The sequence below is a fragment of the Chanodichthys erythropterus genome, chromosome 2 (genome assembly GCF_024489055.1).
Source record: "Chanodichthys erythropterus isolate Z2021 chromosome 2, ASM2448905v1, whole genome shotgun sequence".
Classification (NCBI taxonomy): domain Eukaryota; kingdom Metazoa; phylum Chordata; class Actinopteri; order Cypriniformes; family Xenocyprididae; genus Chanodichthys; species Chanodichthys erythropterus.
In genome coordinates, this window is record NC_090222.1 from 10898356 (window position 1) to 10925517 (window position 27162).

General features: G+C 36.5%; 1 protein-coding gene across 5 annotated transcripts in view; it reads left to right on the forward strand.

Moving 5' to 3' along the window:
* Nucleotides 1-27162, forward strand: part of triob (trio Rho guanine nucleotide exchange factor b) — a 173830-nt gene that overhangs the window by 52083 nt on the left and 94585 nt on the right. For all 5 annotated transcript variants that reach the window (XR_010896419.1, XR_010896420.1, XM_067400860.1 and 2 more), the window contains exons 3-7: nucleotides 2052-2126; nucleotides 4315-4429; nucleotides 9634-9826; nucleotides 11152-11640; nucleotides 13326-13448. Coding sequence is in view for 3 of the 5 variants with exons in the window: in XM_067400860.1 (XP_067256961.1) it covers nucleotides 2052-2126; nucleotides 4315-4429; nucleotides 9634-9826; nucleotides 11152-11640; nucleotides 13326-13448 (995 nt within the window). In the remaining 2 variants the exon portion in view is untranslated. The remainder of the gene's footprint in view (nucleotides 1-2051; nucleotides 2127-4314; nucleotides 4430-9633; nucleotides 9827-11151; nucleotides 11641-13325; nucleotides 13449-27162) is intronic.

Here is a 27162-nt window from a genome sequence, read left to right on the forward strand (position 1 = left end):
GTGTGAAAATGTGCACTGCGCCCCTATGCCTTCCAGTTGGATCACTAATACAGAATAATATTTTTACGCAGTTTATGTATTCGTCTCAATATAAACAACTTGCTATTCAAGAAGATTAACTAAGATAACTGAACTATAGGAACAGGTTTTATTATAAAAGCATTCCATTTTGGGATGTGATAGTCGACTTCATAAAAATAAATAAATTCAGACAAACACTGCATACGCTTGGCCTTTAAAGCTGAATAGCAATATGTTGACCCAGATACAGTGATTATATTTACCAGGCTTCAGTCTTGTTTACTTCTTTTTGGTTCAGGAAGAGCACAATCTTTATAAAGGTCTTGTACAGCTGAATAAAGCATAAAATCTATGCTAATCTTCAGTATAGTGATCTTAATCTTATGTTATCAGGATAAAAAATGTATAATTTTTAAAATTTGTAAAAGATAAGATAATATGTTATGGCATGGTTTAGTCTGCTGTCCCCATTGTGAACTGTACCATTGTATTGAGTGTGGATTTGGACTCTGGCTTTAAAGAAAAAAAATAGTGAAAAAAAGGCAGTTGCTGCTTCCTGTGGAGATTAACCTCCAATTAACATTCACATTAATATTCACCCACCCAGTCCTGCCGATTTGAAACCCAGCCTCCACTCTCTATAACACAAAAATAGAGTGAATAACACCTGAATTGACTTAGCCTATTTATTTATGCATTAGCGTTTTTTGTTTGTTAGCTTGTTTGTTTTCTGCTAAAAACACTTTTAGATCATTTAGATTTAGATTGACCAGGCCAATTAATTAATTTGACCATTTCGAGATTATTGGCATTTGTAAATATATAAAAATGCCAGAATGACCACCAGAAGTGCCAGAAGTGGAAGTTATTCTTATGCCAGTTCCAAAATTCTACCATTGTTGTTCTTCGTACAACGATGTTGTACTTAAATATTTTTTTTAAATTATTTTTGAGTAAATAGAGAGAGAGAGAGAGAGAGAGAGGGATACAGAAAATATGCATTAAATTGATCAAATATGACAATACAGACATTAATTTACAAAAAAAAAAAAAAAAAATATTTGAATGCTGTCCTTTTGAGCTTTCTATTTATCAAAGTATATTGGAAAAAATGTGGCTTCCACAAAACATATGCATTGTTGATAATAGGGATAATAGGAAATGATCACCAAATCAGCATATTAGAATGATTTCTGAAGGATCATGTGACACTAAAAACTGGAGTAGTGATGCTGTAAATTCAGCTTTGCCATAAAAAGGAATAAATTACATTTTAAGATATATTCAAATAGAGAATTTTAATTATATTTCAAAATATTACTGTTTTTACTGTTTGTTTGTTTGTTTGTTTGTTTGTTTGTTTGTTTGTTTGTTTGTTTTAAATAAGTGCAGCCTTGATGAGCTTTAGATACCTCTTTCAAAAACAAAAATGAAATTTGTACAGTACATATAGATATTAATCAGATGTTCAACAAGATGTTTAAAGCAGAACACAGTGCTTTCCAGATGACTTTATGTCCCAGTTATTCTTTAGATATGTTTGCCAGTTTTTTTAATGCAAGATTTTGACACTTTTTGTATTGAGGGAGATTGGTGTCAATGAGTACACATTAGCATGTTATATGTGCACATGCATTGGCAAAGCTGTGGATGAATTAAGATCTTGCCATCTGGTGAGTGGGCGGGGGAGAGAGAGAATGAAGATCAGTGTTGGGGAGGAGAGGGTGGAGCGGGCATGTGTCTCTGACTGGGTAGGCCATGACATACAGCACTAAATATGTTATTAATGGCACACCATATAATTAAAGACATTTAAACACATTTAAGTAAATAAAAATCTGAATGGAATAATACTGGGCATGTTTCAGCTATTATCCTGTCATAATTGTAGGTTGCTGATTCATAAATGTAGACTCATCAAGCTATGGATAAATGAAATCATGTGTTGCTTTTCCTGTTTACAAGTTGTGTGAATGAATGTGTTTGTCATCATGTGCTTTGGAGACTTACCAGCTTTTGAATCCTTCCAGGGTTCCACAGAAATGAAGACATGAAGGCCATTGAAGTTCTTCCAATCCTTAAGGAAAAGGTGGCATTCTTATCAGGTAATAATAATAATAATAATAATACTTTTATTCAGCAAGGAGGATGTAAAAAAAAGTATGTAAAAAAAAAAAAACAGTAAATCAATTATAGAAATTTCTATCATGAAACTCTAGATGTTGCAGGCTGATTGTTGAAGTCCTTAACCCAGTCTGCTTGCAGCACAGCTGAATGGCTTCCACTGTATCACTGATTAGACACGCAATATCGCGTTCAATATCGACGGCGATATATATCGATATTGAACGCGATATTGCGTGTCTTATCAGTGATCTACGGCTCGGTCTATTAAATGCCGCTCCATTTGAAAGCAGGTGATGGCGATTTAGCGGTAATCAGGGAACCGGCTTTACTGACGAAATACGCGTGACAAAAGCATTCGATATATCGCCCAGCCCTAATTGGTAGTAGTGGCAAGTTCTGTACTTGCTCTGCAGCAGCAGCTAAAATCAGTAGCAACAGCAATATTTCCAATATTGATAATAATATTAATACTAAGAAATGTTATTTAAGCACAAAATCAGCATATTTCTGAATTATTTCTGAAGGATCATTTGACACTGAAAACTAGAGTAAATGTTGTTGAAAATTTACAGAAATAAATTACATTTAAATATATTAAAATAGAAAATTGTTGTTTCCCACTACAAATAATCAAGCCAACACAGTCTTTAATAACACTTCTCAAGATGTTCTCTAAGATGACACTGAACAATGAACAGAGGAAACAAAGTGAAACTAACGTTAACACAACACTGTTTTCACCTAAAAATGGAAAACCTTTTTTTGCGTTTTGCCAATTAATTTACATGACAGCTGTGTTTTGGGGGCCTGGAAATGCAAATTTTTGAAAGCAGCTTTCAAATTGCAAGTTTTTGAAAACAATACTTTTATCATCTTTGTGTAAACAACAAAAATGCGGATCTGTGAAATGATCATGCACGTTTGGCTCGAGTGTTCTGTAAAAGAATAGTGCTTTTCACACTTGAAATGGTTAACCCTGGGTCATTCTAAACCCGGGTAAATGAAATCCTGGGTTATCTTGCTGCACGTTTCACACTGCTCAAATTTTTTTTTTTTTTTTTTTTTTTTTGTTAACCCGGGGTTAACAATTAACCCTGGGTATTCATAAGCTGACGTTTCACATTGTACATTCCTACACCCTGGGTTAACATTCTTATTTGCATGTTTGCGGTGTCAGTGTCATTGATTGGATAAACGCAGCACGTGACCTTTTTACATAAGCTCAAGCGTTTTGCAGCCTCAAATTGCCGACAATACCATTGAGTTTATACTGAATGGACATTTCGAACTATAAAGCTAAGAACAAAATGTCTCTTCTTCACTCAAATTGTCGCATTTTCAGTCAGCATTTGACATTTACAGCGATTTTAGTCGTGAATCCGTATGAACGGGGATTGTTTTGAAAGCGTTTTCATCTAAAAACATCTGACATTCGTTGCCATGTAAACGTACCATAAGGGTTTAAATACACAGACAGAGTAATCAAAGGAAGTACGATCAGGTGAGAATCACAGAGGACTCAGGCAAAACAGAATGAATGTGAAGCCAAAACAGAAGATTGTTACAATTACATTCTAAGTCATTTATTTAGAAGTGTTTGCTTCTTATCCAAATGCCTGGATTTCTATGAATATTAACAAGAGGAAACTTATTTGCAGTGACAGTCTTTAACACTCTCAGATATATGAGCTCAAAGGCAGAGCAGCATCACTGGGGAAATGCAGTGAGTGTTTAGCTGGCTGCTGACCCAGATAGCTTACGAACATCTTAATCTTTGGCAGGCCAACTTGCTTATCGTCAGCTCAGCTTGCCTAAGTAGAGATAAAACTCATTTCCAATTTTGCCCTTCTTCCACCTCTGTACTTCAAAGAGATTTTAATGGAAGTTGGTATGGAATAACGATATGAAGCAATGATATTACTCTATTAGGCATCATATTCCGTATTAAACAAAAACTGCAGGTAGTCAAAGAGTTTTACTTTAAGAGTTTTGTGGTCAGCCATGATAAGTAGGCCATGGTGTTCCAAAGCATCACTATATACAGTAGGTATGCCAGTTGGACTCAATTTTGTTTCGACATGAGACATTGCCCTGCTTTACTAATGCTTGAGTGACACAGATGTTGTAGTTCCAGCCAAACAAATTGTGTTTTTATTTGACCTGCAGGTGGAAGAGATCGTCGTGGAGGGCCAGTCCTTACATTTCCAGCCAGGAGTAACCATGACAGAATACGACAGGAAGACCTTAGACGACTTATTGCGTACCTCGCAGGCATCCCCAGGTACTACTTGTGTTTGTGCATCTTTGTGTCAGTGTGAACATTATTATGCAACACAATTCATAGCCATAATAGATCAGGTGCAGCCAGTCGAAACATTGAGGGATTGATTCCAAGGGAGCACAGGCATGGAAGCCAGCCAGCAGCTGGAATTGTAAAGTTTCGGTTCAGTCACCATTGTGTTCACCTTAACAGCTCAAGGAAAGATAGTCCTGCATTTGATATACAACCCCAACACATTTTGTAAAATGCAATAAAATTAAGAATCTCTAATTTGTTAATTTTCTTTAACTTTTATTTAGCTGACAAAAGTACAAATAAAAGATTTCCTTATTTTTACTGACCAGCTTAATTGTATTTTGTAAATTTAAACAAATTTTGATTTTGATGGCAGCAGCACACTCCAAAAAAGTTGGGACAGTGGCATGTTTACCACTGCGTCACATCACATCATTTGGCAATTGAGGATACTAATTGTGTCAGTTTTGCAAATTGAATTTTTGCCCAACCTTACCTGATAAAAGTCAGCTGCTCAGCAGTCTGTGGTCATCTGTGTCTGATTCTCCTTTTCATGATGCGCCATAAAGTTTCAATAAGAGACAGATCTGGACTGCAGGCAGGTAATCAAGCACATCTCTTCTTCGGTCTGGAGTGTCTAAGAAACCACTGTGATGAAGCACGTGCAGAATGAGGCCTGGCATTGTCTTGCTTCCCTGGAAAGTCATCTTGATGGCAGTATCTGTAGGTCTCTGTACAATCCCAATATACGCCTCATCATCAGAACTCTGCACCATCTCTGCATACGGTTGATGTATAGCTTTCTCCTTTAAATTTAAAATGTATGCGGTTGTTTTGAACTTTATATTAGTCAAAGAATCCACGTTTTCCACATTGATATTAGTAAGAAATGTTACCTAACCACCACATTAGCATATTTAAATGATTTCTGAATGATCATATGAGACTGAATCATGTGAACAGCTGCTCAAGGAAAAATAGACATGCATTTTATCTATTTTTGGCCAATTCATTTAAAATTGCCCTTTCAATAAAAGTGTGGTCACATTTACCATTGTTCTTTGAATTTTCACCGGCAAATCCAGTCATTTTAATAGGAATACATGCGATTAGGAATTTCTCGTGAAGGGGTTCGCAGCAGGTTCAGTTGGATGTGTGAATTCACTGCATTGACAAACAGAAAGTGACTTTTGTGTGAGTGGTGCTTCATACATCTACACTACTGACAATAGACAATTGACCTTTTTTTCTTAATTTTTGTCACCTTTGGGTTCCTTGCTGCTGTTGCCTCTGACTTGCTTAGTTGGAGACACTTGATATTCAACAGTGTTTTTGATCTGCCTGCATTAAAACCATTGTATGCAAACTGAATTGACGATGACATCGCTGTTTTCTCCAGAGCTGATGTATAGATAAATTAACTAAATTAATAACTATTGATTTTTACAACAAAATGAGTCAATACTGAATTTACTTAAGCTGGACAATGACAGCATTTTCTTATAGAGCTGCTGTGCAACCAAAATATTTGCCAGTTATCATTGTAAAGCTGCTTTGACATCATCTGCATTGTAAAAAGTGCTATATAAATAAAGGTGACTTGATTTGACTTTTGTTGTGCTCACTTGGGTGTTCAGATGTTTGCTAAGGTTGTTACTAGTGTGTTCTGGGTGGTTGCTAAAGCATTGCTAGGGCATTGCCGGGTGGTTTGCTGCACTTATGCTAACTGGTTGCCAGGGTGTTCTTTGCAATTGCTAGGATGTTGCTAGGTGGCTGCTGGGGTGTTCAGAGTGGTTGCTATGGCATTGATGTGTTCTGAGTGGCGTTGCTGCTAGGGTGTCTCAGAGTGTTGCTAGGGATGTTAGTCAGATCATATGGTGCTTTAGAGGGTTGCTAAAGTGTGTCTAGGTGGTTACTAGAGTGTTGTGGTTAGTTGCTATGGCATTGTTAGGTGATTGCTAGGGTGTTCACTGTAACTGATAGTGTGTTGCTAGGCAGCTGCTGGGGTGTTCTGGGTGGTTGCTATAGCATTGCTAAATGGTGTTCTGGAGGGTTACTAATGTATGTTTCTAATGAAATGAAAACTACTGCTCAAGGAAACACCTTCACTTCTTGAACGGAAGTTTTCATTTGTTTAATTTAATTTGTTTTCATATCTATATTCATAAACACACGTCATGCCTGTGGCAAGGAGATGGCTAAGCTTTTCCCAGTCTTAAACACTCTACTGCATAGCCGTTCTCTAGCAGCCACCGAGAACACCTTAGCATTGCTGTGGTGAGTTAAGGATCATTTGCATTTGAGTTAAAGTCTAGTTAATGTATTTATTTATTTATTAATTTTGTGAAAATTTTTTGGTTTTAATTTTTGGTTTTGAAGCTTCCAGTTCTCTGGTTTATTTAGACATCACATGGCCAGTTTGTCTTTTCCCTGCTGTGTCCTTCTGTAGTTAGCATTGATTTGACTCAGTGAAACTGAACCAGCTCCACGTGAATCTCTGCTTTCAGCCAGAGGGTTCCAGCTCTGCACAGTTCAAAACTTTATGTAGGTTATCATTTGCCTCAGGGTTCTTCCAAACTTTACTTCTGTTATGTTGTCCATAATCACTGTGTTTGAGCCACACTGAATAATACATAAATTAAATCTCAACTTCTCGATGGCAGTAAACACATTGGGCCTCATTCATGAAACTTTCATAAATATATGAGTAAATTCTGAGTAATTTGCGCATAAAACAGACATCTTCCTTATAGAAAACTCTGCTCCAGATTCACAAACGTTTCGTAAACATCAGATTTGATAGTCAAACGTGTGTATGTTAATGAATTCCAATCATTCGTAAACAGGACGCGAGTGCACGCTCATTTACAATTAGCATAATCCCAGCCTATGAATTACAACTGCGTAAATTACGTGTCCATGAACGCTGTGGAATCTTCTGAATTCCCTCCTCTGGTTTTGCTCCAGTAAACTGCATAAATGCTAAAGAGACTAAATGGCCATATGCCTAACAATAAATATTCAGTTAACGTGTGCCCGCCAAAGCATTTTTGACAAGCTAAAAAAATGTCAGGTCCTCCTCTGAAAACGGCCATCTGGTGGTGTTTGAGACCACTTTGGAGGTGCAGCATTTTTCCAGCTAAGACCCTTAGGTTGTTATGATGATACGGAATATGCCAGGCAGTAATGTGTTACTAGTATCTCATTTTGAAGAATATCACTCAATATAAAAATGCATTAACCAGCAATAGTAAGTTCTCCATTGTTGTTCAGTTGTTGTAGAATTTGTCCCACCCCTCCTCCACTGTGATTGGACGGCTGGGTAAAAAGAGACAGTGACGAGCGCTGTCAAAAAACAAAACAAAACAAAAAAAAACATATATATACATGAATGAGGTCCATTCTCCACTTTTGCACAGAGTATATGACAGTTTGAAAATAAATAACACACTTTAAAGGGCATAAAATTTAGTAGGGGTGATAGGGACATGTCCCTATACCAATATCCAGTGACTACTGATTTGTCCCTAGCAATAATTTGACTGCTTTTATGTCCACACCTTTTACGTCCCCACCATAAAACCTATGTCATTCCTTACTTCTGACCCTTTGCTTGGAAGTGCAGATATTCAGTATTATGTTGGAGACACAGATGTGGCCCCTGGTTAGGAAAACAAGCGTTTAGAGAGGGAGTGTATAGACGCTTACGGTTGTTGGTTTTGGTGTCTGGTGTATATCAGATAGCCAGGGGTGTAGATATGTTGTTTGGCCTGAAACTGCAGACTTCAGGCCACACCGGTTGTCCTCCATCCCTCTTCCATTTCTTTCCTCCTTCCATTTCTTCCCTCCTAAGAATATTCTCTCTTCCTTACTCTTGGGTTCTCATTCTTTCAGACTGTAAATTAACATTCCTTACCTTATACAAGTTAAGCTCCATGCCATCAATTACCACATAAAATAATTATAACTTGTCCATCAATTAGAGATCAAACCCAAAATGTGTGTATAGTATTGCCCTTAAAATGGATGTGTATAGGGCAAGGCATTGCACCAGGATAAACGTCTAAACACAGACTGTTTTGAATGTACACCCATAAGACTTTTACGTTTTATGTGTTGATATAGACTAGTATAATAAAATCACTTCTATTCATTATTTTAACTCATATTACTATATAAAACAATTTTCACATGATGCAATGATAACATCAGAGACTGTTTACCGTTTACAGAGACAAATTCATCCACAGGAATTACACACAACATTCATCCATTGAGAAAATTAGTACCGACACTAAAATAGCGATTTAAAGAACATTACTTCAATTAATATAAATTAAAGTTTATATAAGCACTTAAAATTACAGGCATGCTTTCTTGCTTATTTATTTATGTAAGTAAGATTTGTAACTACTTTTTAAAAAACAAGTCTCTTATTGAATTTTCAGCAGCCATTAGCTACTTAATATTTTTGTTATTTTTCAGGATTTTTTGATGAACAGAAAGTTTGAAGAACAGAATTTGATTAAAATATAAATCTTTTGTAATATTGCAATTTTTTTACTGCCACTTTTGATCAATTTAATACATTCTAAAAAATAAACAATTGTATTGAACCCATACTTTTTAATGGTAGTATACATATATCACCCCACGTCGTGTTATCCCCTTCTCTTTTCTCTCTGTCTCACTCATCTTATTTCACATCATTATTCCATCATCTTTCACTCTTCCTCCCCCTTATCTCTTTCTCTCTCTCACTCTCTCACAGAGAGGGAGGTCAGAATGACTTTGAGTTGTTCAGTGCTCATTCCTGTTTAAGAGTCAGACCAGCGAAGTGCAGCTGTGGATATGAAAACACTCTCGAGTTAACAGGCTGTTTTTCAAGCTAGAGAGCTCTTTAGTTAGTATTTTATTTGTTTATTTTTGTTCTACAGCAGTTTTCTGTCAATTTAGCAAGAAGGATTTCTTTTACCTTTTACATGTTATATGTGGGTAAGTGTTTTTTTTTTTTTTTTTTTTTCTCCATGCAAGGTCCCTTCACATTATATCTGATGCACTAAATTATTTAAATCGAGAAGGATTTGTAGATATCTCTGAAAAAAGCGTCTCTCATTTAGCTGTCCCTAATGATGTGAGTGTCAGCAGTTTGCAGAAGAGCTGATGCTGTGTTTTATTTGTTTGTGTAGTGAGGAGGTGAGCAGACATGGATTCACGGTCATCGTGGATATGCGAGGATCTAAATGGGACTCTATCAAACCTCTGCTGAAGATCCTACAGGAATCGTTTCCTTCCTGCATCCACGTCGCTCTCATCATCAAGCCTGACAACTTCTGGCAGAAACAGAGGACGAATTTCGGCAGTTCCAAGTTTGAATTTGAGGTAAGCACTTTAAACATGTTAATGTAATGTTAAAGAAAGTGACAACAAATTAGAAGTTATGTTTACATTATATTCAATAAGATGTTGTTTTGGATTTTTCTAAAATCTGTTGTCTGAGATTACATTTTTTTCAAGGAAAAATTAAAGGAATAAAAATAAAGTGATAACAAAATCTATTTATGTTTTACTAGAACATTCCATCTTGCTGGTGTGAAAGTAGAGCTGTCAAAATTACCTCTGACCTATTTCATCAAACAGCTGAGAGGAAGACGCATGCAGTAGTGTTATATTTAATCTGAAGGCTTAATCTCCCAATGGAGGTTTCTTAAATTAACACATCTAGTGCAGCACAAGCTTAAAAAGTTTTATTATATTGTAATATATATGTAATTGATACATATTAGGCGTTTATAACTGCATCACAAATATGATTTGAAGCTGTTTACACCTAAACACTGGAAAATACATATAATTGCATCAATATAATGCAGTCCAGACTGTCTTGAAGTTCTGCTCTCTATCCACCACCAAGTCTCAAGTGTCCACTATCCCCTCATGTGTCTGCTGTTGTCTCTAATAACATGACCTGAGCTGCAATCTCTGGAATGTTTTTTCTGGCTCCTTTAAGTAAAGTGTTCAATGTAACTGATCCAATAGGGTTTGCATTCATCATCCAATCAGAGTTTAATTGCAATGTTGTTTTAAATAATGATTGCAGCTTCTTGGAAACCTCCCACTGACACAAGCGATCCATTCAGAGCCCAGAGCTGCCAAAGTATTATCAGAGGTTGCAGTGATCTGTTTTGGTTGTTGTAAAGATGTCACATCAAAAAGCACACCCGCATGTAAAATAATACATTGTGATGGTAAATTGCAAAAATGAAGACAATTGGCCAAAAATGTATGTATATGTCAAGACTTGTGGAAAGTGCAGAGATATCAATAGCAAAATCAAGCAGATATCAAAATAGAATTCAACAGATATTAAACATGATTTCAAAACCTAGTGTGTTGCCTACTGATTCTGCAATTCAGTGTTGTTATAGCTATATTGTTTTAACTAAAACTGAAATAAAACAGTTCTAATTTCCAAATTTCAGTTAGGATGCTGTCTTAAAATATTTAGTTAATTTTAACTTCCTTTCCTGGGGCAGTGTTATTGTAGTATAATTGAGATACTATTATAGCTGTTATTAATATTTTGAATTAGTTTTATATATTTTCCCATATATATATATATATATATATATATATATATATATATATATATATATATATATATATATATATATATATACCCAAGTGTCCTACTTTCATCCTTTCAGACCATCATGGTGTCCCTTGAAGGTTTGACCAAAGTGGTTGATCCTTCCCAGCTGACTCCAGACTTTGAGGGCAGTCTGGATTACGACCATGAGGAGTGGATCGAAGTCCGAGTGGCCTTTGAAGACTTCACAAGCAATGCAGCTCGCATTCTAGCCCGTTTGGAAGAACTCCAAGACATGGTGTCCCAGCGGGACCTGCCGTCAGACCTGGATGGGTCTCGGCGCGCTATGGAGGAACACGCGTCTCTAAAGAAAAAGGTCACTAAAGCTCCCGTTGAGGAGTTAGATGGTGAGGGTCAATGCCTGCTTCAACGAATCCAGTGTGGGGAGAAAGGCAGAGGAGATATCCAGGGATTAGCTCCAAAAGTCCAGGCACTTCTTGATAAACTTCACGGCACACGCCAACATCTCCACCAAGCCTGGCATATGCGCAAAGTCAAACTGGATCAGTGCTTCCAGCTAAGACTCTTTCAGCAGGACGCAGAGAAGGTATGAACATACTATAGTATATGTGAGGTTTAATAAGGACAGAACTTGACAGGTTAGGACAATAACATATAGAAGATACAACATACAAAGATAATTTTTTACTTAATATTTGTACTCTATTTAATTTCGTATGATATTTCAAGTGTTCTATATTTTATATTCTTTAAGTGCCCCTATAATGCTATTTCAGAGTTTCCTAATTTTGTTTTGGAGGTCTCATACAATAGAAATGCATGCATCAAAGGTCAAAAAATACCTAAAATACATTGCACATCACCTAATTTCTCAGAGTCTGAAAACTTTGTTTGTTCAAGGATTATGTCTCTCTAAACCCCTCCGAGTCCGCTGATAGACACCTGCTTTCAAGCTCTCCTGCTCGCGCTTTTAAAACGCTTTCAAATTCAAACAATTCCGTGTGCTTTCAGACTTAGCTGCGCATTGATCATTGAAGCCAATCACAGACATATCCGATGAGCGTGTCAACACAATGGCCAATCAGAGGTGTTTACGAATCCTGTCAACAATGCTCAAAGCATCATATTTTTTAAATTTCAGTACCGATCAGTACCAAAGTCCGTACTTTTGACAACTCTAAAGTAGATGTTGTTCATGGGCAGCCATTGAAGGCCATAGGATGGCATTATGCAAAAGTTACACATTATGCAAATGTCACTCCGCCAGTACCATGGAACAGTAAAGGAATCACAGTCAGTAATGGAGTCAGTGTTCAGGTTTGCATGGTACCAAGTTACAAAGGAACTTTTTGGTAGTTTTTGTTGGTGATTATATTTTTTTTACATTGGTACAGTCTTGTAAGGGAAAAATTGCTGTAGTGTTTATATATGCACAACCAAATTGTTTTTCAGGGGATTCTGTTAAAATGCTGCGATCTTATATATTGTTAGAATGACAAAGAGGACTTTATCACATGGAGACAACACAGATATATTTTTGTTACAATACTGTCGGATTAACATCACATTCTAATGGATATATACAGTACAATATAAACCATAACTTACACGTACACTACCATTCAAAGGTTTTGTGTTTTTAAAAAAGTCTCTTATGTTCTCCAAGGCTACATTTGTTTGATCAAAAATACAGTAAAATACTGTATTCCAGTCATCAGTGTCACATGATCCTTCAGAAATCATTCTAATATTCTTCCTTTTTTTTCAGGATTCTTTGATGAATAGTAAGTTAAAATAACAACATTTAATTTAAATTAACATAATTGTATTTTGATCAATTTATTGCATCCTTGCAGAGTAAAAGTATTAATTTCTTTAAAAAAATCATAATGACCCCAAACACTTGAATGGTAGTGTATGAGTAAGCACAGTTAAATGTTATACCAGTCTGTATACAGTAATATAAAAGTGTTAAGATAATAAATAATGATTCAGAATTTCTCTTAAAAAAAAAAAAAAAAAAAAACATGGATTGATATGATTGTCGACTTATAAATCCAAAGATAAGCAAGATTGAATACAATCCTTTTAAATAGAAAATGACAAAATCCTTTAAAATTTCAATTAAGTCGTGTTTTGAGGATTTATTTATTTTTTTTGATAGTGTGTGATAGAGTGATAGAGAGTTTCTTTATGAGAGTGTATTGAAGTATAACATCAAAACAATAGATATATTTTACAGTTCATGCCTTCCATTTTTCCTCTCAACAGATGTTTGATTGGATTGTCCATAATAAAGGCCTGTTCCTGACAACCTACACAGAGATAGGAGCCAACCATCAGCACGTGCTGGAGCTGCAGACCCAGCACAACCACTTTGCAATGAACTGCATGGTAAGACTGTGTCCAGTGGTCCAGCAGTAATATCTGTCACCACCTGAGGCATTGTAACAGTGCAGCTTGATGTGTGTTACATCATTAATATGATGCGTTCTTGTACACGTGCCCTGACTTACTTAGTCATGCAAGAATGAATTTTGTGTTGTCATATAGTAGTCATGTCAATATATGCTTGAAGGGTAGGTAATCCCACTGGAGAACAGTCACATATCGGTACATCATGTGTGTGTATGGTCTTGGTAAACCCTACATTGTGAGGACCAAACAAATGTCCCCACAAAGATAGTAGTACCAGTATTTTTTGACCTTTTATACCTTTTATACAGTATAAAAATTACTATGGAAAGTCCCCATAAAACATGGAAACCCAATGTGTGTGTGTGTGTGTGTGTGTGTGTGTGTGTGTGTGTGTGTGTGTGTGTGTGTGTGTGTGTGTGTGTGTGTGTGTGTGTGTGTGTGTGTGTGTGTGTGTGTGTGTGTGTGTGTGTGTGTGTGTGTAAGTGACCCTGACAGATTCGTTAATCACCCCCAGTAGATTTCAAAGGGAGAGAGTTTCACAAGAAAACGGCATAGAATCAATCACTGATTTTCCATCTCTATGGTCTCATCTGCCATCTGCCCATCCATATCTAAATGTTACTGCTGTCCAGCCAATAGGAAGAGTCTGCAGCATGTGTCTGCATGCAGTGTGGCCTCATACAAATGACCAATGTAGTTTTAAATGTTTTCACATTTTGTAAATTCATAGGGAATGTTTTTTTTTTTTTTTTTTTTTCCTCAAATTTGAAGGGGATAAATGTGGTAACACTTGTATATTTAATTAATAAGTCATTAAACAGTAATAATGCTTAATAGACCAGTAGTTTAAATGCATTGAATATATATATAGATATATAAAAGAGATTAATCTTTTAAGTCATTAATTTTAATGGCTTCTGACTAGATTTTTACATTTTTGGCTGAAAATGTAAGTGGTAACTGTCCTTGCAAAATTATAGCACACATTGGGCCTCATTCGTTAAACATAAAAAGAATTAATTTTTGTTTAAAACATTTGTAAAGCTATTCTAATGTACATTTTTGCATTCGTAAAAGTGTTAATTGATCCCACCCTCTTATAAATGGTGCATACAACATTGTTGCATAATTTATCCATTTTGACTTCTATTTCAGCTGTAAAGTAGCTCTATAGTGTGATTATACAGCTTCAATTAAGTGCAATGTTGAATATCAATTTAGTTCAATGACAGTGCTGATGTTGCAAAATTCATAAATTATTAAATTCAGTTCAGCTATAAAGCAGGAGACAATTCATAGTTTTCAGACATGTGAATGGCACGGAGACCTGGAGGGTAAAACATGCATTGAACCGCAGCACAGGCCTGTAAATTTTCCATCTATTTCAAGCCATTGTTAATTAGATCATCTCTCAAATGAAGAAAAAGAAAAATATGAAAATAAAAGGAGGTTTTGGGCAATTGTGATCCATATACAGCACCTGCCATAGTATTTCAGTCACTTAAAATAGTGGGACATTTTAAAAAGCTTAACATGAAAAACACTTAAAGGGCCTAAAGAGTGATATTAAAAGATCATATTCATACAGCTTATTGATGATGCACACTATATACAGATGAGCAGATGAGTCCAGTATAAGAATGCAGCATGCTAAACGGTTAAGCATTTTCTTTATATATCTGTTTTTTGTTTTGTTTTGTTGTTGTTGTTTTTTTTTGGGGGGGTGGGGGATGAAAATGCTAAACGGTTGCATTTATTTTCTGGAGTCCATCTACTTGCCTGTGCATAGTATGCATCATTAATAAGGCGTCCATTGAATTTCATCTTTTAAAATCACTGTCTTACTACATCAGTCCTTTGCACAAACCTGGTAAAAACAAAAATGGTGAGTGATGGAGGAAAGCCTTGATATGCGTGAGCAAAATTAATGAGCTGTTGTAGTGATCTTGCACTTGCACCCTGTTTACGAATGATTGGAATTCATTGACATATGTTTAACTATCAAATCTGGAGTTTATGAAGCATTTTTCTAAATCCGGAGGAGAGATTCTGTGCACACTAATACACACTAATTAATACGATTGATTGCACTTATTTTTGAAAGTTTCATGAATGAAGCCATTTTATTAAAGCGCTCAACAGTGTGCTATTGATTTGTGTATTTATATATATATATATATATATATATATATATATATATATATATAAGTATGGAGCAAGTGTTAGTCAATGCAACAGAAATTATTCATGTAGTCCTAACATAAATGGTTTAAGTTAACTTAAGATTTTACAAATTTTATTTCATGTAACGTAATTAAATTGAGTACAAATGACAATTTAGTAAAAATCTAAAGACTTGTGTTGTTTCAGCTTATTTCATTTAAATAAACTAAGCAAACTAGCTAGAATCTTTTTTTTTTTTGTAGATCTTGAAAAACATAACAACATAGAGTTGGAAATTAACTAATGTACAATTAAATGCAGCTAATGTTCTCCACCCGTAAATATTTATATAACTTTTAAAGTTATGAACCTTTCCAATTAGGATGTTTTTATAGGTTGTTATCAGGCTCTTTGTTGCTCCTTTGTTAGTGTGTTAGGTTTGGCTGAGTATGCTAAATCACATGTCCTGCCTCAGCTGTGAGAACTGACTACCCCCTCTCACGTTGCTATAACTGTGCAGAACTTAACGGATGAAATGCTTTGTCAACTGTTTACTTTGGGTTAGCCTGACTGTCGGGCAGCCTGGGGCACTGCAGGCACCTCTTCAGGAAGTCCTAGGAGCCTTATTTCCTGCCTGATATGAGGCATGAACGGATGTGAACACTTTTTACCTTAACTTGGTTCAAGTGTCAGTTGGTTACTCAGTTGATAATTACTTGATTAATGCATGTTTTGTGTTTATCGGATTCTTTGTTATTTCACACAAATGGAATACTCCTCTCTGATCTCTAATGTTATGATCACTGGAAACAAGCTTCTTTTAGTATTTTAAAGTCAAAATGAAACAGAAGTTGCAATAGTCTTCTCTATTTTTGATTTCCCTATTGTGATGTATATCTGAGTGAAATAGCTTTTGGAATGAGACAAAAATGTAGGACGGGACTTGATTTTATCCATGGGAATTGATTCGATCACAGGAAGTTGCCCGTTTGCAGTCAGTTTTGGAGGATATTTAGTCACACCCTCCGCCGACACATGTGTCATGAAGATGTCGTTGCGAGGTGGAAGCAGTGTTGCCAAGTATGTGGTTTTCCTTTGGAATTGGGCTACTTTAACATTGCTGTTGCAGGTTGTTTTTCATGTCCGCGGGTTGAAGCGACCCCAAATAACATAATATTTAGCACCTGGAATGTGATTTTTTTTTCCAGGGGAACCCTGATTTCACCCCCCGGATTTTTTTCAGGGGACCCACCCTGAAACTAGTTTTGGGCTAGTTCTGAGTAGCAGTTGGGCGGATTTAGTTGTGAAAATGGGTGGAAGGGAGGTTAATGTTGTTGATTAAAGATTACGAGGGCATATGAATTTTTAAACAATAATAATGTGCATGGTTGAATTATTTATAATAAACACTGCAACATTCTGTAAAAAAAAAAAAAAGAAAAACGAAAAAAAGAATTGTCAGTTTTGATTTAATGGTGATCTTTAATAATCAATAATGCTATATGCTGATAGCCCACCCCCTAGTGGACTCCAGGGTCACTACATTTTAATAGCCTGCAGCCAGGTCCTGTGGCATTTGTATTGATAGTAATTCAATAGGCGATTTATGGAGATGTTAATGTCCATCGCATGGCACTCTGGGAGCCTGGTTGTAACCTTTCGTAATAGACATGCTTAAGCAGCTATGTCATTGAGTTCCAGGGGTAATGTCACCTGAGCGGAACGTTATGCTTGTCAAGTTGTAAATGAACTCAGCCCCCACTCTCTTATGAAAGACAATCTGGAGGACAACATGTAGAAAACACTCCTCTGGCTAAAGGCATTTTACTCATGGCTGGGTAATCTCCCATCATGCTGGTGTATTGATTAGTCCCAGAGACATCCAGAGGGAGATATAATGTTCCAGGCACTCCTCCTCTAATCTACCAGTCTTTGTAAGAGAAAAAAGGCTTTGCATACTAATATTAAACCTGGGATTTATGTGTGTCTGTAAGAGTGAAGGGTGTACTGTCCTTGCGTGACTCTCTCTGTTTAAGTATATTTCAGGGTCCGGTACTGCTATGAAGTGTTTTTTTTTTTTTTTTTTTTCATGTGAGGAAGGCTTTTGTTCTATGGTATGTGTGTCTTGGCTGTAATGTAATCTGTGTAAATGTAGGTAGAGCACTTCCTCCGTCTGCACACAACATGTGTTTTTCTTGATTTCTGTTTTAGGGGTCAGAAAATTAACTTATTTCTATCCAAATATAGTTAATGCAGATGTTTCACTAGAATACAAATGAAAACCAATCAAACACTAAAAAGTTTATTTCCGTGCTGAATTATCGTTGGACTGGGAGCAGCAGTGTGTTTTCTTATGATAGGTATTACAACAAAACAGAAAAGGTGAAGAAAATAAACAATACAAATTTAAAAGGGAATGTGTGTAAAATTAATTAAACAAAAATATACATATTTAACTATATATAGGCAGACACTACTTTGTAAAAGTGTGGGGACAGTCAGATTTTTCTCTTTGAAATACAGTACAGTCCAAAAGTTTGGAACCACTAAGATTTTTGTTGTTTTTAAAAGAAGTTTCATCTGCTCACCAAGGCTACATTTATTTAATTAAAAATACAGTAAAAACAGTAAAATTGTGAAATATTATTACAATTTAAAATAACTGTTTTCTATTTGAATATATTTCAAAAAGTAATTTATTCCTGTGATGCAAAGCTGAATTTTCAGCATCATTACTCCAGTCTTCAGTGTCACATGATCCTTCAGAAATCATTCTAATATGCTGATCTGCTGCTCAAGAAACATTTAATGTGTACAATTGTACAAAATATTTGTGTACAATATTTTTTTTTCAGGATTATTTGATGAATAGAAAGTCAAAAGAACAGTGTTTATCTGAAATCTAATCTTTTGTAACATTATAAATGTCTTTACTGTCACTTTTAATTGATTTGTTGCATCCTTGCTGAATAAAAGTATTCATTTCTTTAATTTCTTTTCAAAAAAATAAAAATAAAAATTCTTACTGACCCCAAACTTTTGAACGGTAGTGTATAATGCTACAGAAGCTTTGTATTTCAGATAAATGCTGTTCTTTTGAACTTTCTATTCATCAAGGAATCCTGAAAAAAAAAGTACACAACTGTTTTCAACATTGAAAATAATCATAAATGTTTATTGAGCAGCAAATCAGCATATTAGAATGATTTCTGAAGGATCATGTGACACTGAAGACTGGAGTAACGATGCTGAAAATTCAGCATAGCATCACAGGAATAAATTACTTTGTCAAATATATTTAAATAGTACACAGTTATTTAAATTGTAATAATATTTCACAATATTACTGTTTTTTACTGTATTTTTAATTAAATAAATGTAGCCTTGGTGAGCAGACGAAACTTCTTTTAAAAACATTAAAAATCTTAGTGGTTCCAAACTTTTGGACTGTACTGTAAGTTTATACATTTTATATTCAGCAAGGATGCATTAAATTGATCAAAAATGACAGTAAAGACTTAAATAGTTTTCAAATAAATGCTATTCTTCTGAAGTTTCCACAAAAATATTAAGCATTTTCAACTGTGATAATCATAAGATATGTTACTTGAGCATATAAGAATGACGTCTGAAGGAATTAAAATGTGTAACAATAGAAAACAGTTATTTTAAATTGTAATATTATTTCACAATTTTACTGTTTTTATTGTTTCTTTGATCAAATAAATGCAGCCCCTGCTTCCTTCAAAACTATAAAAAATACTCCAGATAAGGGAAAAATCATACAGAATGATGTTTTTTGAAAATGTAAGTGTAATGCTTTCTGTGATGGGTAGGATTAGGTGTAGGTTGAGGGTTAGGGAATAGAATATACAGTTTGTACAATATAAAAATCATAATGTCTATGGAATGTCCCCATAAAACATGAAAATCCAACACATTGTATACTTTGTTTTGTGTCATTTCTGCCTTAAACAAGAAGCTGAAATGATGAGTTCCTCGGGTTCTGTAAATTGTGTAAATCGTACAAACTGATTTATCTGATGTGCCCTCCATGTAAAAAAGTCAATTTTACTAATAAACCACATGCTGGTCATTGACATGACTATAGCACCCATTATGTTTAGCATATGTTAAGCCAGAGGTTACTTTAAGCTGCTTTAGATTTACATGAAAATGAGTTAACAGAAGCTCTTAATTGTTTTCATGATGAAATCCGCAAGGTCTGTGATACATAACAGAGGGATTTGATGAATTTGTGTTTACTGGTGCATGTCTATCTTCTCTGAGCAGCTCTGAAACCAGGCTTGGGGTGAGGCTATACAAAGTTAATATAACTATTTTCCATCCTGACTTCTCTGGTAGAAATACAATTAATTTATGCATGTGGGCACCAGTGACTTTGGATTGGCTTATCTACATATGCAGGTTACATTATTTAGAAATAGTCATCTTTAAATTTAAATTTTTGGTCAAATTGACAGCAGATTTAGCTGGTGTGCACATCTTCCAGACATCATAGAATTATTCACCGTTGAGTGTATATTTATGTGTCATATGCTAATGTATTATATATGGGTTCACAGTATAACAATTTCAGTCTTGATATATATGCTTATCTGATATAGACCATTAGGGTGGTTGCAAACAGCGATGACATGTTTTGCGGGCGAAGCCTACCTCGTGGCAGAAAGTGATGGTTCTGCAGTAGCAGTCTATGGAAGCCACATAATAAAAGAATAAAAAAGTAACTGCAAGATTATATCTCGCAATTCTGAGTTTATATCTCACAATTATGAGAAGAAAAATCTGAATTGTGAGATTCACAATTCGTTATTCTGTCTTTTTTATTTCCCACATTTCCACATTGTGAGTTTATTTTGCTGTCTTTTTCTTTAGAATTGTGATATAAACTCATAATGTGAATTCTAAAGTCTGAATTGGGAGATATAAACAACTGAGCTTACGACTGTAACCGTGGTTCCCTGAGAAGGGGAACGAGACACTGCATATTGTATGGATGCTATGGGGACGCCATCAACGTATCCAGTGTCTGAAGCACGTGTAAAAACATTCCAATCTTATTCGTTGGTGACAATCCATGACATCATTAGCAGAGCACTCGGAAGTATAGGAGGGCACCCGTAGCACACGTCATCAACTTCTTTGTCTGAAGGAGACATGCAGGTAGACCCACTGGCATGACAACAAGACACAGTGTCTCGTTCCCCTTCTCAGGCAATCACAGTTACAGTGGTAACCTGAGACTTTCCCTTTTGATTTGGAGCTCTACATTGCATCTTGAAAAAGATTGGTCCAACATAACAAGGAGAATCGCTTTTACTTTTTTTTTTTTTTTTTGGGCAAAACCTCTACTCTCTAACCTGGATAACTGAGAGAAAGGAGGGCAAGGGATGCTACGTAATTATCCAAAACAGATGGAGAGGGACACCTCACTCAGTCCTACGGCTCAAAGGGCAGCTTACCAAAGGGAGCCCCGTTGTCTTTCTTTTACTGCAACGGCTACCTTCACTGATAATGCTGCCCCTCCAAAGGGGAGCCTCGAGAAGCTCAACCCCGAGTGCCACAGGGGAGTCCAGCCTTACATTTAGACCCTTGAAATCTGGGGAGGCAACTCAAACCATGCTCTAGTTAAAATAATTGTCTAGAACCTAAAAAAGAAGACGAAAGCTGGAAGATGAGAGATGTTATTTCTTGTCAGCATTTGGGTCTTTACTGAAGCGCTTCTTATTAATAATTTATTTGAGATCCTGCCTCTTCTTCGTGTCTCGCCTCCTCTGCGCTCAACTCCTTGAGGGAGAAGGAGCATGAGTTGCCACGCTCTCCCTCTGGCCCTGCCTCTCGTCCTCAGACTGTGGCGGACCAGAACCCGGTATTTCCTGAATATTGCCAACTGTGCCTTCACCTCTCTAAACTTTCCGAACACTGTCTCAACAGATGTGCCAAAAAGTTCAGAGAGTGAGACTGAGGCATCGAGGAGAAAATTTCTTTCGTTCTCCCTGATGTCTGACAAGTTCAGCCACAGATGCCTCTCCATAACCACCATCACTACTGACCGTCCACTGCATTTAGCAAACTGATAGCATCATTGTTTGTTTAGGGGCCTGCAAAGCTAGATCCGTGGGGTGTGCAGTTCAGCAAACACTTCAGGGGACAGTCCCTGGCCCAGATATTTTAGCAGATCTGCCTGGTAGTCCTGCAACACCGCCATACGCCCTGCCGCTCAATCGCAAGGTGGTCTGAAGCAGCCTGGATGGCAGGGCAGGAGCCTTCAAAGAGGATGACTCACCCTGGAAGAGATAGCTCGCAAGCGTCTCCTCTATGGAGGGCATCCTCACATTTCCCTGCTGAGCTAATCCTTCCACATTCGTGTAGTTCAAATGATGAAATTTATAAATTTGGGCAGAATACGGCTTCCACAAATTCTCCACTTCAGCGTGGAGGTCAGGAAAGAATGAAAGGCTCATGGAAGGGCAAACATGGCCTAATAGGAAGCAATTGTTCAGCCTACCACGAGAAACATCCTGTTTTCACACCCCCAAGCCAGATCCAATCTGGCTGTGGCATGGGCAATGACATCCGTTCAATTCCCTGTATGCAGAGCTGGCAGGTTGAGAAGACTTTCCTCGCCTTCTTCAACCACATTTGTTTTCTCTTGGCTGGATGGTGCTAGCAATGTGCTATCTGCTGGATCAGATGACTCGAGAAAAAGCACTTCCTGATTGAGCAGATTGCTTGAGCCTGCGATCAAGGTCCAAGAAAGAGCCAACCCCTTTTTGAACTCCTCAGCGAGCTCAACCTGCGATCCCCACAACTGAAGCCTCCGCTTTGCCTCGTAAACAGCTTGGCCTGAGCTGCAGGTTGCAGACACTCAACAATCACATCCCTCAAGAACAGGGACAAACATGAACGGAGCTTTCTCATACTAAATTTCTCACAATGGCTGCATCAGATCTCTCGAGCACTGAATCACAGGTTGTGCATGTCCTCAGGTGTCAAAGACCTGGGATTTTCAATTATCCTGCCTTCACCATGTGCTAACATACAAACGGCCCCTGAAGACAAAAAAAGCTGATGACGTGTGCCATGGGCATCCTCTTACACTTCCGGGTGCTCTGCTAATGATATCACGGACTGTCACCAATCAATCAGATTGGAGTGTTTTCACATGTGCTTCAGACACCGGATACGTTGATGGTGTCCCCATAGCATCCATGTAAGACACATTGTTGCCATTCGAAAGGGAACTCTCAATTGTGAGAAATTTTATTTCAATGAATACTATGAACTGCATATGTGAATATTATGTAGGGCTATTGTTTACATCAAATTCATGCTTTAATACTAGAGTAATGGTCGTAGGTTTCAACAATATGGTGTGTCTGTTTAATAGCTTGCAACATTAATGTCTGCGTTTAGCTTCAAAAGGTGTCTTCAAAGATGATATTCTATAAAAATGAAGATTGTCTTTTTTGCATCCTGATTCTGACATCCAAAGGCACAAGACATTTTTTTTCTTATTCCATAGACTTTGCCTGTTTTCCTCCACATGGTACTGCTGTTTTTCTGCCACCACAATGCACTCGCAACTGCAGTGACATAACTATGACATCTGCTCCCAAATGGTCTATACAGTATATGCTTATATCCTTCTAATAATGGCTGATTCACATCAACACCAATAACAAAAATTTAGAAAATTACTGATATAGTTGTGCATCCATTGCATATCACATTTTATTAGGACTTGATTTAAAGCTAAGGGTTGAAAAGTTTGTGTGTGTGTGTGTGTGTGTGTGTGTGTGTGTGTGTGTGTGTGTGTGTGTGTGTGTGTGTGTGTGTGTGTGTGTGTGTGTGTGTTTTCTAATATGCATGTGACTGTGTTATTGCTCCAGGTTTTCACGTGCATGGACATGACTGCTGCAGTTTATTGTTGCACGCCAAAACCCCCATAAGGTTTTCATCTGACAGCTCTCTGTGTATTGATCCTGTACCCTTTTGAATGCCTCTGGGCTGTGTAATTAGTCCCATGTGAGGAAGCAGCATGGTAACTAGAGCGCTGTGTTCCACCAGCACTCTCATGCACTAGACTTTATTTCTCCCTAAAGAACGTACATAATTCAGACACTCCCATTACATCAGAGAGCAAACACTTCTGAAGCATATTAGTATGAAAATGCTAATCTAGAATCAGATTCCACCCCATACAGTACTGATCATCGTCACAGGTGATCATAGCAGTTTCTCTGATTATGTGATGTATTTCCAGGTGAAACAGAACATTTAGGTGGAAATAATGTAGGGTGGCACTTGATTCTATCCATAGGCATTTTATTGGATAGTGTAAAATTAGGCTATGGTATTACTGGTTAAAAGTTAAGTTTAATGTTAAAGCTGCAGTCCGTAACTTTTTTTGGTTAAAAAATTATTCAAAATCAATTTTTGAGCAAATACATAACGAGCCAATGTTCAAAACTATCTCCTTACCTTAGCTCGATTCACAACAGTAAATATGTAATAATGTTTTACAATACGAGTGGTACTGGTGGGTTTCCGCTGGAAATTCGAGCATGCAGCCGTTTGTCTTTGGTCATTACATTACGTCTGTAAACACAAAGAAAGGAGTCCCAGCTAGTAGCTATATCTTTTAAGGATGCTGCTTCATAGCGGATCATTTATAGCCTTTTCTCACAGCAGCTGAAATAATTAAACTTATCATTTTGATGGCAGATTGTAATCCAGAAAATCCAAATGACAATCATCAGTGACAACTGGAGGTTCACCCATAGTCAAAAGCAAAAGACATCAGACTGCAGAGTGGCTAGAAATTGAAATCTACAGGTAACGCTAATACACACTAAATACACATAGTCACACAATGCTGATGTTGTTAACATTAATTTGAAAACACAGTATAACAGTAATAATAATTTGCATGGTTTGGCATGATCCGAGCTAAGCGATTTAATCACCATTGGCAGCGTGATTTATTGTATGCCTAATGCTTTTTTCCTCAGTTGGTCAGAACAAAAGTGGCAGACATGTTACTTACTTGCTCAGATGACATTTTCCAGTGAAAATTCTTATTTTGGTCATACTTCCAAGACGTAGAATCTGTGTTTCTGAAGTACAGTATCCACACCAATGTGGTGATTGATAACAAACATTAGATTCATCCGCACTGAGGAGCCATGCCGATGCACAATGCATGTAATGATACATATAACTGCAATTGCAGGTTTCAAACAGAGATGGCAACAAAGAGGCAAAATGTACAGACTGCAGCTTTGTTTTTTAAGTTTTGCCTGGCCACTAAAAATATCATTCATTGATCTTGTACATGCATTACAAAGGTAAACATTTGGTTTTCTGTGATGTGTTTTTTTACTGCAAATTGCACTGATTTGTCAAAAAGCTATCTAGCTAACATAGGAACAATGAATTGAAATTACAAAAATCACTTCTGAATCTCGGAAGCATCAGTAAGAATATGTTGAAAACTACAAACCAATCAGCCATCAGTTACAATGACCCTTAAAGGAATGAAAACAGAGAAATATTTTGGTTGAACACATGCTTAATCATAATTGAAACTTGAAATCCTTTTTAATGGAAATACACATACTGTTCAAAAGATTGGGGTCGGTAAGATTTTTAAACATTTTTTAAAGAAGTTAATTATGCTCACAAAATCTGCAAAATACAGTCGAAACCGTAATATTGTGAAATATCATTACAATTAAATGTAACTCTTTTCTATTTTAATATATTTTATATACATTTCATGTTATCTGTATCTAAAGTATTTTTAGTGCTACCACAAGCTATTTGTTTAAATCTTAAGCTCAGGTTCTTTTCTTTTTTTAATCTATTAAAGTACAAATGAAATCAAAATGTATCTTATTTATTTTGTTAGCTCAAATTGCTAGTTTTGTGGTGAACAATTCATCCGTGCAAGTCAATCCACACAAAAAAATAGTTTGGCTAATATTTAATCAAAATCTGAAAATGCTCCTCCCCTCTGCAACGGTGCCCCTTCTCTGATAACATCACTTTGACGGCTTGGGTTGAAATCGCTTAAAACACTCCCCTTCAACCGTTAGTCTGCTATGAGCGAGAGATGGAGAGGAGGAGCACTGAAGTAAAACTCTGCCCTCTATTCAATATTCCGTTTCACTTGGAAAAACATCACAGCACTGGAGAAAAGTCGTTTGCAACTTCCGGTTCACATGGACTTTAAAGGTGCCGTAGAACATTTTTTCAAAATATTTAATATAAGTCTAAGGTGTCCTCTGAATGTGTCTGTGAAGTTTCAGCTCAAAATACCCCATATATATTTTTTATTCATTTTTTTAACTGCCTATTTTCGAGCATCATTAAATATGCACCGATTCAGGCTGCGGCCCCTTTAAATTCTCGTGCTCCCCGCCCCCGGAGCTCGCGCTTGCCTTAAACAGCATAAACAAAGTTCACACAGCTAATATAACCCTCAAAATGGATCTTTACAAAGTTTTCGTCATGTAGCATGTGTAATCGCGTAAGTATGGTATTTATTTGGATGTTTACATTTGATTCTGAATGAGTTTGATAGTATGCTCTGTGGCTAAAGCTAACATTACACACTGTTGGAGAGATTTATAAAGAATGAAGTTGTGTTTATGAATTATACAGACTGCAAGTGTTTAAAAAATTAAAATTAACGACAGTCTTGTTTCCGTGAATACAGTAAGAAACGATGGTAACTTTAACCACATTTAACAGTACATTACCAACATACTAACGAAACATTTAGAAAGACAATTTACATATATCACTAAAAATATCATGTAATCATGGATCATGTGAGTTATTATTGCTCCATCTGCCATTTTTCGCTGTTGTTCTTGCTTGCTTGCCTAGTCTGATGATTCAGCTGTGCACATTCAGACGTCTTGCCCTTGTGTAATGCTTTGAACATGAGCTGGCATATGCAAATATTGGGGGCGTACATATTAATGATCCCAACTGTTACATAACAGTCAGTGTTATGTTGAGATTTGCCTGTTCTTCAGAGGTCTTTTAAACAAATGAGATTTACATACGGAGGAAACAGTGGTGTTTGAGACTCACTGTATGTCATTTCGTGTACTTAACTCTTGTTTTTCATCTATGCCAAGGTAAATTCAATTTTTAATTCTAGGGCACCTTTAAGATATTTTATACCAGTTTAGCATACTAAACTTCTGTTTGCAATGTTATATTCAGTTGCAATGTTTTCAGTTGGTAAAGCACACAACAACATTTATTTAATTGTCTGAAATGGGTAGACCTAAATTCTGACCATTATTCTTCCTCTTGGCTTAAATTCTCATCCACACACATTCCAGAGCTCTGGCTGAGGTCCTTAGACATGTGTGTCTGTGGTCAGACAAGAGCTACTCCTCCCTGCAGAAGCAGCTTTGAGTGGACTGCTGTTTATACAGTTTCCACACAGATCTGTCACAACCATTCATCATTTGTTTTGAAT